Source organism: Rhea americana, unplaced genomic scaffold, assembly GCF_003343005.1.
Source record: "Rhea americana isolate MKP2758 unplaced genomic scaffold, rheAme1 scaffold_30, whole genome shotgun sequence".
NCBI classification, from domain to species: domain Eukaryota; kingdom Metazoa; phylum Chordata; class Aves; order Rheiformes; family Rheidae; genus Rhea; species Rhea americana.
In genome coordinates this window covers 2006441-2021128 of record NW_028186424.1, presented here as the reverse complement: position 1 = coordinate 2021128, position 14688 = coordinate 2006441, and the positions used below count along the sequence as shown (strand labels likewise).

General features: G+C 37.4%; 1 protein-coding gene across 1 annotated transcript in view; it reads left to right on the top strand.

The window, feature by feature from the left end:
- The window catches only part of JAKMIP1 (janus kinase and microtubule interacting protein 1), a 103881-nt gene that overhangs the window by 12413 nt on the left and 76780 nt on the right, over positions 1 to 14688 (top strand). The window contains exons 2-3 of the mRNA XM_085309588.1: positions 2824 to 3096; positions 13528 to 14022. Of these exons, the coding sequence (XP_085165714.1) occupies positions 2968 to 3096; positions 13528 to 14022 (624 nt within the window). The 5' untranslated portion in view covers positions 2824 to 2967. The remainder of the gene's footprint in view (positions 1 to 2823; positions 3097 to 13527; positions 14023 to 14688) is intronic.

The window sequence follows — 14688 nt, the reverse complement described above, 5'->3', positions numbered from 1 at the left end:
AATAGGTGAAGAGAAAAGATGATTTCTGTATCAGATGAAAGGCTGTGGTAAATAGTGGTTGTACTTTGATCGGCAGCTGTAGGGGAGCCTTTGCAGCCACAATTTTGTTCTCACATTTTTCTTCAGGTGGTGCCACTGTTTGTCACRGAATGATTTAAGCATGAAGTGAAAGAATTAGTTGCGTTTTAAAGTCTCAAGAGTACTTCAAAGAGTTGCACTGAAATCTTTATTTTTAAAGCCAATTTAAGAGTTAGATGTAATTTGAACATCTAATAATGTGATATATTTAGATCCTCAGATTTTCAAAGGTGGACTTATTCTGGTGGCATTAGGTAGCATTATTCTGGTACCTTATTACAGACCTTATTTTTGGAGTGATCRGCTGGAGCAGTGGTGACGCCTTGACAAAATACGAACTGTGAAGTCACTGGCAGTTATGCGTGATCAGGGTTTCGGAGCTAGGTTGCTASGTGTCTTTATACACTGAAGTGTATAAAGAAAGTTTAGATGTTCATATTCAGTGATACAGTATCTACATAACATGCTTGAGAACATGGAGAAGTCAGTAGATCTTAGTGTTACCAAGCCAAATGGACATGGTAATTCCAAAAGACTGCACACTTCAAGTCTTCTTTCTTTCTTTCTTTCCTGTCCTCTGGATGTCATATGTATCTACATCAAGATCAGTTACCTCAATATCTTGTTTTACTGATGGAGAAGCAAACATATCTATCATTCTCATATGCTTTACCCCAAACTGTAATTGAGGTTTCAGGGGAGGGTGTGGGAGGATGGGGATCGAATGAGGTTAACGTGCATGTAGCCAGGCCAATGAGGAAAATTTTTGATACTCTTAACTAAAATAATCACCTACTGAATTAAATGCTATATAATTTGGACTGCAGCAGGAATTTTGCTTAGTAAGGATTTCAGGAGATGGGCTTTGAGCTAAGGACCAATTTATTCCTTGTAGACCGTTCTAGACCGTTCTGAGTAATGTGAAATTATTAGCTATTAGAACTGCTTCTTCTTCTTTTTTTTTTAAAAAAAGACACTGAAAAGTGATTTTTGAATCTCAATTTCCACAAAGTTAAGGGGTTTGGATGAAATATATTGATTAAATGTTTTCTTTAGTCAGCACATTAGGAACTATGTAAATTAATACYATACAATTCTTTTAATAAGGAAATAAATACCCAGGTTTCTCCTACTTGGTGAAGAGTTTTTGTTTCAAGCTATTTTAAGAATATTACTTTTTTATTTTTCTGGAACTAGTGATTATGTATAAAATTACAGTACTACCAGTGTTTAATTGTTTTGTAAGGTAWTTTTGATTTGGAAATAAAATTAAAATTTAATTTAATTCACTATTTTTCAGAATTAGATATAATGGATATATATGGCTCAATATAATGGATTTAAGCAAATTGAATTTTATTGTATAGAGTAAAATTTTTAGATGATAAAATTTGGAAGGAAAGATGTATAATATTACAAAGTGAATACTTCATTTAAGTTACTTTGAAAATAGTTTATCTTTTTTCAATTGGTATTTAAATAAAAACCCTATCTATATCTAACTGTGAATGAATATATTGCATGAATATCCTCCATTTCAGTTTATTAAACTTTAAAAATGAGAATAAACCTTATGTATTTACTTGAACTCACCAAGTAATATTTATCTGCAAATAACTGAAGCATCAGAGTAAATAACCCTCTAGATGTAGTACATTAAGGAGTGCTGGTGTTTTTCATTTTACTACACTCTGTAAAATAACTCCTGGTAGAGGTATGTGAGAAAGAACAACCTGTCTGGAAACAAATTGGTAGCAGTTTTCATGGAAGTCTAAAACTTCAGAAATGTGAAAGTAGTGAAATAGGAACCGCTCTACTTTGTCAGGGTTTTAATGATGAAAATTAAGAGATACTTAAAATGAGCACAGAAAGTGGAAACTAATTCAGCATTGATAGCACTTGCTGCTCAGTTTGTCCTCTGGTGCACCGAGTTACTCTCAGAGGTGAACAGATTAAAAAAAAAAAAAAAAAAGGGATTAAACTTCTATAACCTGAAGCAAATTAATCTTGGGATTTCGCAGTTAGTGGAATTGCGGTTCTTTGTCTGCTATTGATATTCTCATTGAATATTATATAAAGCTGATATTAATAATTGAATACTTTTTAAACTTAGATAGAGGCTTGGGAATGAAAATGAAATTAAGTACCTTAATGTTTTCATTAGGGCATTTGAAATGAGATCAACCCTGAACATACACAGTTTTTTTTATATCTTTAATAAGTTTACAAAATGTTGAAATTTTTTTTAACAGCATTTCTATATATCCTAATGTTGTAAGACTTCATGATAATTTTGGATAATGTATTATAACTGATAGGTTAAGGAGAGAGGTGCTTATCCTTACTACAAGAATTAAATTATTCCCAATGAAGCCCCACTAGCCTCAATTAATTTAGGATCATCTCAGTACCTCTTGGGAATCCTAAGCATGGTCAGGTCCTGAATAAGATATAATTTATGCTAATATGTTATATTCATCATGACAGCGAAGACAGTTGTTCCTGTGGGCATAGGATGGCAGCAAATGTTTGATAAAATATTATGAAACTTCTTTTCTGATCATTTTCTTTCAAAACCTCATATACTATACAATGTAGTATGTACTACAAGGAAGTTGTGTGCTTTAAAATTGGATGTAGTAACTTAATTTTTGTTTTTGCAACTTTTTTAATATTTAGTGTGACAYTTCCTTCTGCTCATTGATGTAGTCTAATAATTCTGTTTGTCTGTTTTGCTTYTTTCAGGATGTGAGAGAGAGCACCATGATGGCGGAGGTTTATGTGAAGGATTTTGAGTGCTACATGACTCCTAAATGCTAAAAGCAGAAGGGCACTAGCTGGTAGCTCAGCTTGGAGCAAAAACTTTTATTTTAAACTTCAAAAATAATTATGTCAAAGAAAAGTCGTGCCAAGGGGGAGAAGTGCGACATGGAGACTGAAGCGCTACAAGCTGCTAATGAGGAACTACGGACTAAACTAACCAACATCCAGATAGAATTTCAGCAAGAAAAAAGCAAGGTATGTATTCTGCGTTTGGTGATCATTCTTCTAAACAGCAGCAATGTTATAAACCAGCAGACCTAGAACCTTGAACTAGTTCTCTAGTAAAATACAACAGCTTTAGAYGAAAAACGTGACAATCGAAGAAGTGAAATCATCTGAAGAACTGTTGATAAACTTAAATTATACAATACAAATGGCACTAGCTTAGTGTGACTTAAATAAACAAGGGAGTCTTTATTATATCTGAAAACTGTATTTTGTAAAAACAAGTGTATGYAAAGTTGAACGTCAGMACGATATTCAAAGCATATCACTTAMKTAAGTGCRTATGAACAATGTAAAGTGACTGGAGACTGGATGTATAGAACTCCTGATTTGATTTACTTAGGTTACAAGTGCTATTGCTCTGAGCTGTTAAAACAGGTAGCTATTTGCATGTGAAACAGATCTGTAAATGGTATCTACCTAGTGTGTGTTCTGCAAGTATTTGAACAATCAAGGGTATGCCTAGGAGAAGTTGTTCATTCATATAGTGTATGCAAGTTTATAAATGTAAGCATTTATTTTTAAATAGCCCTCCTTGCAGCATTTTGAAATATGGATGGTTCAATAACTTTATTTCTGTTCTAACAGTTTATTAATCTCAATCAGTGCTTTTGACTCTGCACAAGACAGTCCATGTGCTGGAGATGGAGTAATCTGTGTTTGCTTGTTGATGCTGTAGTTGGAAGAGTCTCAAGGGTTTATCAGTAGAGGAAGAATGCATAATAAACATGCATTCACTTTCTATAACATAACTTTGTTCACTACTTGATTCTCTGTATCAGTGTAAAATTCTTCTTTGGAAGTGGAGATGTGAAGAAGTGGAGAACATACTGCAGGATGTTCTACTTTCTTTAACAGCCTTGTGTGATGCTCTGTTTTGGGTGGTCTTATTTTCACATTTTAAGTGAAAAAATTTATCAGTCTTCAGCAATTATTTTCTTAAAGAGAAAATAAGCAATTTAGTCTTAATTCTGCTTTGGTTGACATAATAGATTCAGATATATTGGAAGGAGAACTGTATTTGTGTTGGAAATTTTTCTTCATCCCAGATTAGAGCAAAAAGTTATAGGATGCTCTGTTTTGCACAGCAGAAAACTGAAAATCCTGATGGTATTTTATACTTCCTTATTGCCCATTACTGCTTGGCCTGCCTTTTAGACTGCAGATGTTCTGATCTGTCTGCTACTTCCTTCCTGCTTCTTGTGGGTAAGCAGTATTGATGAGTGAATAGTAATGTCAGTTTTGTTGCTGTTAGCTTTTCTCATCCAACTTCTTCTCTTGTTTGATAATATCTGTGATACAAGGGTGGCACAAACTATTAAACTCCTTAAAACCGTACACCAAGAAATTTACTGGTGGCTGAGGCAGTCTAAAATTGAATTTATCAGCTAATAAGTTGTGTTATAGGACTGTCCTGGTTTTTTAGTGCCTCAGTGCTTCTGTTTGGGAAAAGAATGATTAACTGACACTAYGTTTAACTGAATGTCTTTTGTTTAGTTATTTTATCCCATTTCCTCTTTTTTGTTCTGTATTGCTTCTTACATGGCARTAGACATGTGAATCTTATCTTCCACATATTGTATTAGAAAGAACACGCTTTTAAAGCTACCTTATACCTTGGACAGAAGAATGAATGAATTTTGAGTATTCAAATTATTCAGATTATWAAAAAAAGCTATGAAAAGATTAAACAATCCCTCAAAACAGCTTATCCCTAGAACACTTCAAAGTATGACACTTTAATAGCATCAAATTTAACTCTGACTCAACCAAGAATAAAGTGTAGCTATAAGCTTGTGCTAGATCTAGGAACACTGTCACTATTTTTTCTGTAACTAGCTGGCTAGTTTACCTCTATCCAGCATGGTAAAGGTTGCTTCAGTTTAGTCTCTTGTTCATATTTCTGCAGTCTAAGAATTGTATATTTTCTGGAGTGTTGAGATTGTCACAGGAGACCTATTTGTGTGTGTGTGCACATACACATGCAGAGAAATGAGCAGGCATGCACRAATGAAATGTGGGTATATGAATGAGGAAATTAAAGCTGGAGCATTCTAAAATCCATCAGTCTCATCCTGCAGGTGGAACCCTTGAAAAGGTGAGGTTGCCACCCCCCATTCTATACTTGGCTTTACACTTTACTTCCCCTCAGTCACATCTTTAGGCCCCTGAGCTTGTTTGATCCTGCTAGATACATAGCAGAATCCATAGGAAATTGTGCAGCATGATGGAATGCATTTCAGGGAAGTGTTACTCCATGGAGAATGAYGAAAGCACTATCTTCAACCTCCTTTTCACATTTTAACTTATTTCTACAAGCTAAAATATTAGTTGCTTTCAAATAAAATTTTACCCAAGAGATGCTCAGCATTTTGTGCATATTTTCCCAGGCCGCTTTGTTTCATTTGTTGTTGAGCAGCTTTAAGAGCTTTCTCCTGTTCCTCTTTGTTTTATGTGATACCTAATCTAAAGCAATGTGTGTGCTGTTCTTTGAGTATGCGTTGCTGTAGGGTCTCACTGTTGATATTTTTGGCCTCTGGCTTATGAACACCTGGATTCATTAGTCTTGTGCTAGCTGTTGTCCCACACAGATTTAATAAGAGTGGAGCAAAAGCTGTATCCCTCCCTCAGTTCCCTTTTACTATTTCTTTCTTGTGTTGGGGCTGCCTGTTTGATGTGTTGGGTCATGTGATGTGTAGCTAGTCCCTTGTCCACCTGAGTTTGCAGGTGAAGGAGCTGCTTGCTGCTACCACTTCTGGAGATCCTGGAGAAACAAATGCCTGAATGGATAGTTGCTTACACGCTGCACTCTGCTAGTGCAAACGGTTGGTAGGAAGGCATCTAACATTTAGGTACCAAGTAACAAAATGGGGTTGACTACAGCACAGAAATTGTGCTTACTTCAGCATGAATGGAGGCAGGACTTAGTGAGATTTATTTGTTGCTGGAAATGGGCATGTAAGAGGAGGATGTTTATGAAGTTGGACAAAATGAAGAAAGAATACAGGAGGTTTGTTGCTATGGAGAAAATGATGAATAAGATCAAGTAGATAAAAGAAGTAAGCMGGAGGGACAAATGGACTGGAAAAGTGCCTGGCAGGAGTCAGCAGGCTGCTGATGAGTGAGCAGCGAGTGCATGTCCCATCAAGTCAACTGATGGAGTCTGGCACGGTGGGATCATCCCTGGTTGCTGCTTCTGCCATGTGTAAGCTGTTATTAGAGAAGATGAAGGATTGGAGAAGTGGTTGGTGAAAAGCAGAATCAAGGCAGAATGAGTTGGAGACTTAGGCAATTGGAAGTGATAAAAGCTGTTGCTTTCAGAAGATGCAATAGGATAGTACAATTGAGAAAGAAGCTGAAAGAATTCCTAGGCTGTGGACTGAAGCAAACAGTTGTTGCCTTCAATAAAAAGATTAAGCCTCCAAATTCTTCAGAATGTTTTCACTATCTTTCTCAGGCTTGGAGGTTCTGCATTTACAAGTTTACTCTGCGGAAAGACTTAAATATGATAGAAGTATGAATTTTTAGGATGTCTTCTCCTTGAAACAGTTTTAATTTTGTGCATTTTAACATGCAGTTCTTACAATTCAGTTGATGGAGAGTTTWTCCTGTGACATACTAACCAGTTCAAATAGATATTTACCTTCCTTGTTGAGCACTTTCATCTTTTTATTCTGGTACTAGCCTGTTGAACAGTAATATTCTCTTGTTTCTGCTGTAAGATGACATGTGTCATGTCACTTCCAAATAGGAGCTTCCAGGTCTCCAGCAGAATAGGTTGTAATTTATCCAGTTCCTCAAGACTGGTTGAGTGATAGAGAGACCGAAGGGTGAGTTTGTGTTGAAAAAGGAGGGAGAAAGGGGGGGAGGAGGGGAAGAGTACTACTGGTGTTTCTGCTCAGCTTCCCTGAATTAGCAGTGTTTAGTGCCTCTTGCAGGCTTGGCTTTTGGGGTTGCTTGTCACTCCTTGAGCTCGGTACTAATATAGATAGTTGTTCCAAATGGATGTCCTGGATGAAGCCTTTAGAATTCTCCCTTCTAAAGTGGATCTCTGATGTGAGTGGGATCTGGTTTTATGCAGAGATTGTGAAGTTGATCCTTTTTTTCCCCTTTCTTTTCCTTTTTGCATGTAGCCACCCCCCCTCAGTAAAGATCAGATGAACAAAGCTGCTTGAATGAAAATGGTGACATGTATGGTTTCAATGTGGAGCAAAATACCTTTTCATTAAAAGCTTTCTAAGTGGCCCAGCAACAGCTCATTAGTGTTCAGATACTCAGTTGAACACCTTGACCTTCACACTGGTGTAGGAAGATGCCTAGAAAAGCAACTGTAATTCCTTTCTCTAGTCAGGAGCAAAGTGGAAGGGGTACTCCAAAAGCAGCTTTTCTTTGCTGCCGAGAACTCAAGAGATGGAGAAAAGGAATAATTGTGCAGGATAAAGTGTATGGCAAGTTTACTTGGTATATCCTATTGCAACTTGCTAATATTGGTGTCTTCCCATTTAACCTAGGGTGGATAGAGCTGGCTCTGCATATGTAGCAGTGAAAGATTATGTTACTCTGCATTGTGGAGATGTGATGTTCCAGAGCAATTTGCATGAGATACTCAAGAATATTCAACATCAGGCCCAGAACAATGCATTTCCATTCTTTAAATGATCTTGGTTGCAAGAAGTTAAAGTTGCCTTTGTTACCCCTGGATTTATGTGTACAGAGATGTACGAAAAAGAGAAAATTTGTTCCTTTTATTTTTGGGGGTTTTTTGCACTTGTCATGATACTGGAAATGAGCTCCATATTTAAAAAAAAAAATTCTAAACACTTTCCAGAATGAGACATTTGGACTGCTTTACATCTTTGCAGGGAAATGTTTTCTTAATAGAAGTTGCTGTAATTCAGTGAAGCCACATTTAGTCACACAGTGGGATAGATAATTATCCTTTTTTTTTATTTCTTGTCCTTTTGCTTGGAGCTAGATCACTTCTTTAATTTTAAATAAGCAAGGAAAATGCACATTTTTAAGAGTAGTAGAATAAATTGCTGCTGAATGTGTATTCTTATTAAAATATCAGCTGGTATCAGACTATGTAAGTGAACCTGCTTTTGAAGGTAAAAATGAATTGGGGATCTTTCTGGTGATGGTAGAATAGAGGTAAACTAGAGTGCACAGATCTCCCTGGTCCTGTGTCGGCAGTGACAAAAGAGCATATTTGAACGTGAGCTATCAATGCACCCTTGTGGCAAACAAGACCGCCAGCATCTTAGGCTGCATTACAAGCAGCACCAGCAGGTGATCCTTTCCCTCTGCTGAGCGCTGTGTGTCCAGCCCTGGCCTCTGCAGTGCAAGAAAGACATGGACATACTGGAGTGAGTCCAGTGAAGGTCCATGAAGATGGTTAAGGGCTGGAGCATCTGGCATAGAAGGAGAGGCTGAGAGAGCTGGGACCATTTGACTTGGAAAAGAGAAGGCTCAAAGGGATCTTATCAAGGTATATAAATACCAGATGAGGGGAGTAAAGAAGATGGAGAAGGATTCTTCTCRGTGAAAGATTCTTCTTCTCTTGTCCTGTGATAGGACAAAAGGCAAATGAGCACAAATTAAAATGTAGGAAATTCTATGAGAGAATATAAACCTATGAGAGATTCTATGAGAGAATATAAAATACAACCTGTGAGAGGTTGTGGAGTCTCTGTCTTTGGAGACATTCAAAACCCCTTTGAACAAGGTCCCAAGCAAACTGCTGTAGCTGACTCTGCTTTGAGAAGTGGAGTTGGACTAGATGATGCAGAGGTCACATTCAGCCTCAGCCTTCAAATCCCGTGACTCTACATTCCCTATATCCAAGCACAARTTACAAAATACAGTGTGTGGAAGACTAGTAAATGGTTACCCCCCCCCTTTTTTTTTAATATATGACTTGCAAATATTTCRAAGGGTAAATTTCTTTAGTATTATTTAGGTGGTAGAGTTTCCAAAGTCATAATGGAAGGATACAAGATTTTTTTTTTTCCATGCATGTGGTTTTCATTCTTCTGTACTGCCTGCCACATATCAAAGCATGCATTCATCTAGTTCAAAATTGCATTGTGTGAGGGATCTTGAATTGCTGCGATGAATAGTTTGTTGGTAATGTTTTTCTTGTTTTGCTTTGTTTTACAGTGTTTGACTATTGTGTTGCCAAAAATGAGGGCTTTCTTAGGTGTCCCTCATAATGACATCTTTGACCGATAGCATCCATAGCGGTCATGTCCAAGTGAATTGTTTTTAATAATATGRTCCAGTGCACATTGAAATTATAATTGAAAGGATGCTCTTGGCTGACCATTAGATTAGGCTGTAAGAATGCTGCAGAAATAATAGGCTTTACATAATTTTTATAAAAAAAGCATGCAGACTTCATGTTTTGTTCTTGTTGAAGGAAAGTTGCTGCTGCATTTAATTTATAAAATAAATAGGAACAAGGAAGTGTTACTTCCTTGTCTTGTTAGCATCAGGTCCAGTAATTTGGTATTTCACACAGTGGGCAATAAACTGTCTACCACAAACTGAGTTTCTTGCAAAAGAGTATGTGGGCAGTACATATATTTTTTTCCAATGAGATGCAATATTGTGCCATGAATCAAGCATTATCTACATTTAAATCGGAGGGCGAAAATACTAAGTAGTACAGTAATGCCATAGTAATTCCTTACCATACATTTTTAAGGGAGTTCAGTAACATTTGGAAACCTCTTTAATAGTTTGCTTTTAGGGAATGAATAGTTTTAAAATTACTTCAATGTCTCTAGTTCCTAAAATGAACTTGGCATTCTTGAAAGAGAAATACAAAAGTATCTTGTCAAAGAAAACACAAAGCAGGATACAAATATTCTACAATAATGTAATTGTTATATTTTCAAGAAAATTTATGTCTTGCAGGCAGTGTTCAGGCTTACATTATCACATTTACAAATGCATAAGAGAGGCAAGGAGTAATGCTGCTTAGCATTCTTCTTCCAAGAAGCTAGCTTCTTCTTTGGCAGCAGTGTTGTATCAATGTGAAGAGATCATTAACGATTTAATATAGAAAGGCATAAAACTCCTGTTTTATAGGTGTCCTCATATCCTGACAAACTTTCAATATTGGCCTCATTTTTTGGTTATGCTTCACATTATGGCTGAGAACAAAACAACCTTCCTCCAAAAAAAAAAAAAAAAAACCTCAACCCTCCAAAAACCCACAAAAAATCCCACCAAACAAAAACCCTGAAATTAAAGAGAGACAAATTGCTTTAAAGTTCAAGTTAGTTTTGAAATTGGAACTTGAGCATATGGGAAAATGCCATGCTATTTTTTTCATTCAGTAAGTTGCTCAGGAAGCCAAAAGTAGATAGATCTGCATATTGTGAGGAGGGAAAAAAGGGGAGAGAAAGAGGGACAACTTACAACCTTCAGRGAAGATCTAACAGATCTAATTTTCTGTCTTCTCTTACAAGAAGTAGTAACAAGAGAAGACTCTAAAATTTCAATATCAAAACCTTGAAAACTAGCATGCATGTTGTTTACTGGGTCATGAAGAGTCATGCTTTTAAAATGCAGCATAAACTCTAGGGTTTTTAGAAGCTTGTCTTTTTCTTTTAGTTTTCATTGCTTTTGAAGTGTTGTTAATGGAGTGGCTAGATTAGTGATGATATTAATTTCCTTTTTTCTATTGCCTGAAAGAAAGGCAAACGTACCATTTTATATAACTCAATACTCTTTCAAAATCCATTCCTCATATATTAAAAATGCTTTTAGGAAGTTCCATTCCATACTATGTTAGATCGAAAACTGCCTTTTGGTTGCGTACTTTTATGTATGCTATGACTAATTTTAAGTTATTGTATATCTGGGGGAATATTAATCTTATTTATAAATACCATTATACAATTTGCTTTCCTGTGTAGTTTTCACTATGTTTCTTAGTTTCGTTTCAATTTTCTTTTCTTCTCAATAAAGAAAGAGCTAATAGATTTAAGGCAATATGAGTGTTAGTTCATTTGCAAATTTGTCTTCAAATTAATCTACTTGTGTTAGTAAATAGGTGAATGGATGGTTTAGTTTTGTCTTAGAGTACCTGATTCCACAGGAGAATCTAGTGCAAGCTCTGAAGATCAGGGTTGTCCGCTATGGGCTTGGGACTGTATATCAACCCACCAGCAGTCGTAAAAATGTGGATAACTGCTGAAGATAACGTCCAGTAGTGAGACATTATTTTTTGAGAAAAAAAAATCTATACTGTTTTCATAGAGAAGAAGTATTACCTGGATCATCCTGGAATAGCATAGTGGTAGCTGTGAAGTAAAATCCAGTTCTGATCATGTCTGATTCAGAACAGTTACGTTTTCCACAGCTTTAAGTAGTCCACAGAAGACTACCTTCATGAAAATGTAGGTATTTCTCCCCTTTTCTTTATCAATGGTCAGTTTACGTTGATTGATTCTCAGAGTTTATTGAAAACATGTCGTACCATCCTTTGTGTGATTGAAGTCTGCTCTCGCTGCTGTCTCAAGGCTTGAGGTAGAGTTTGGATTCTGGGAATCCTACAGTCAGTGCTGTGGGTTTAATTAATAATGTGTTGGTCTCATTCTATGGTCATTCAAGGTAAGTAGTAACCCTGGATTCAATGACAACTTATATCTGAGGCTTTTGGGTTAAGATGCTCTGTCTTCCCTAAACCAAACATGCAAAAGTGCTCGTGTAGATTCAACCTGCTTTCGATAAACAAAGTAATGACGTTTTCTGAGCCTTTTCTAAATGGTTGTTTTTATTCAACTCTTTGTTTTTGTTTTGACTGTAGAATCCAGAACCTTGCAAAAAACAGTGAATTATGCCTTCATCCTAAATGTTAGTCTGAATATTAATAGAGCTTTTCCCTCATTATTGCACTAAAATCTTTGACAAGTTGCAAATTTGGATTAATTTAGCATAAATTAAATGCATCGTGTGACTTCATTTCCCAGCTTCACTTAGCATAACCACAAGTCTTTTAGGAATGTATGACAGGGGCTAATATCCCACTGCTCATTAACCTCATTTAACCATGAAGCACGCTGTGTGGTATATATGTTTATATTGCCACTCAAGGTTAAGACACAAGTCTGAAATCGCTGCTTGCCTATGACTCTGCTTTAGATCAGAAGATCGTGTGCAGAACCTATGTTTGGCAGCCACTGTGATAGGGATAGTATGAAGATGTTCTTGGTGTCAAGCATAATGAAATACATTATAGCTTTCCTAGTAAACTATAATAGAGAAGCAAGCCTTTCTCTGRGCTTTTTTTCTTCCAAATTAAAGTCTAATCCCACTTGGAAAAAGCATTGCTTGTCATGCAGCCTGCTGAGCATCACTTTATAATGAGGTTTCATCACAGTGGGTATTCCTGTAATAGGCTGTAAGACCCTTCCTCCTCCTCCCTCTGCCTTCATCAACCCTTAGAAGCACTGGCTTACATTTTTCAGAAGTGTCTGGGGGTTTTGAACACCTCAGTTTGGGATGTCCAGTCTGAGGCCTCTTGAGTAACTTAATTTTTGAGAATACCAATCCTGGTGCTTATCCAATAAAGACTTTCACATTACAGTAGCTAAGAAATCAAAACCAATGTCATTTTTGTCTTTTAATTTAGCTTTTATCCCCCTATGTTCTTTCTGATAAGGAGCCACATTGGCATTTTTCTCCTGTTCTTTGGAGGCAAGATCCTTTCTTACCTGATTAGCAGGAGTCATAGGTGGAGGAGTGGCTTGGTGTGCAGGAATTCAGGATTCAAACCCCTCCTTGGGCAAAGGCAGCGTGTGCTAATTGGGGATCAGTGCCTGCCTGAGCATCCCATCTGTAAAATGGTKATAGTGCTTTCTAGCTACACAAGGATGTCGCCAGAATAAATTGAGTTAATATGTGTGAAGACCTAAGACTCCCGAGCATCCTTGAAGCACGGTCCTTCACATACTAGAAAGTTTTCTAGCATTTCTTTCCCATTGTAAACACAAACACTTTTCTCTCACAGGTGATTCTTTTCCATCAGCTTGTAGGGCGTAGTAGGCAGGTTATGGGTGAGAGTAATCTGGGAAGGAGGATACTATGTGTAGAGGAAGTAACTAGACTGGATGCTGCTATGTGTTTGTTTTTTAATTTTTTTTATTACCTGCAATTGTGGGAACTTCTTGCTATAGAAATCTCCATAGCAGATCCCTGCATACACTCACACGAGGCCTGTTCATAGCACAAGCTCTCTAGTTCTCTACTAGCGAGAGAAATGTCATGTGTACAGTCTTTGCTTTTGAGTATTTGGGAAGAATTTTAAAAAATATTCTAGAAAAGGCTTCCACAATGATTTTTAAAGGTGTGGTGAAATTTGTTAATCAGTATTTTATATTGATGTTTCAGGTGGGTAAATTGAGAGAGAAAATCCAAGAGGTGAAGCAGGAAAGGGAGCAGGAGCAGCACAAGCACACTGCCTATGTGTCTGAACTGAAAGCCAAGCTCCACGAGGAGAAAATGAAGGAGCTTCAGAGCGTCCGAGAGCTCCTGATCCGGCAGCACGAGCAGGAGGTCGCGCGGATGGCGAAAATTAAGGATGGTGAAATCCAGCGCTTGCAGTCGACAGTAAACGTCCTGCGGGACGGGGCAGCCGACAAAGTGAAAACAGCGCTGCTAAACGAAGCGAAGGAGGAGGCTCGGAAAGCCTTCGACAGCGAACGAACGAAGCTGCAGCAGGAGATCTTGGAGCTGAAATCTGGCAAAAAGCAGCTTGAAGAAGCTTTGAACAACATTATGCAGGCGGATAAAATGAAGGCCGCCGACCTGCGCACAGCTTATCAGTCCCACCAGGAGGAGATTAACAGAATAAAGCGCGAGTGTGAGAGGGATATCCGCAGGCTGGTACGTTTAAATTAAGTAATATGTATTTCAGTTTACAGCAACAACTAATTTATTACTGTATCTACCCGCAAACAAGTAGCAGACCTGTTTTGCAGTATATCTTGCATCACTGCAGGCTGGTGCAATAGGCTACTATTTCCACTCTTTCCTCTTCCCTTAGAGCACTGATGAGCCGCGGTTCCCCAACTGGCCCGACCTAATCCATAGCTTTATGCCCCATCAAATAGAATATGAATGACCCCAAACTTTCCAGGGTGAGTTTCTCAAGTGAAAAATAAATTGACCTTCCTTTTCCTACTTGCCTGAACTGTATTTCCGTACAAGGTCTCCTTGATCGAAGCAGTCAGGTGTTGTTCATTTTGCAAGGAAAGAAACCTAGGTGAGATGCGGGAACTAAGCTTTCAGAGAGATTTTATATTTTTGTTTGGGTAACCAACCATACTGAACCCAGATGATGTCTCCATTCCTCCTGAAACATTGTCCCTGTCATTCAGTTTTAAGGATTGTTGCCCTTTTTCTGTTTTTATAAAATTTGTTCACCTGTTGTGCCCTTTAAGGGTGGAAAAATGCGGGCCTAGGATACCAGGCTTCTTTGTGCTTCATAGRACTTCAGCACAGATGACCAACTGTTCGGCTTGTAGAAAAGAGAAGAACCACCAGTATTTC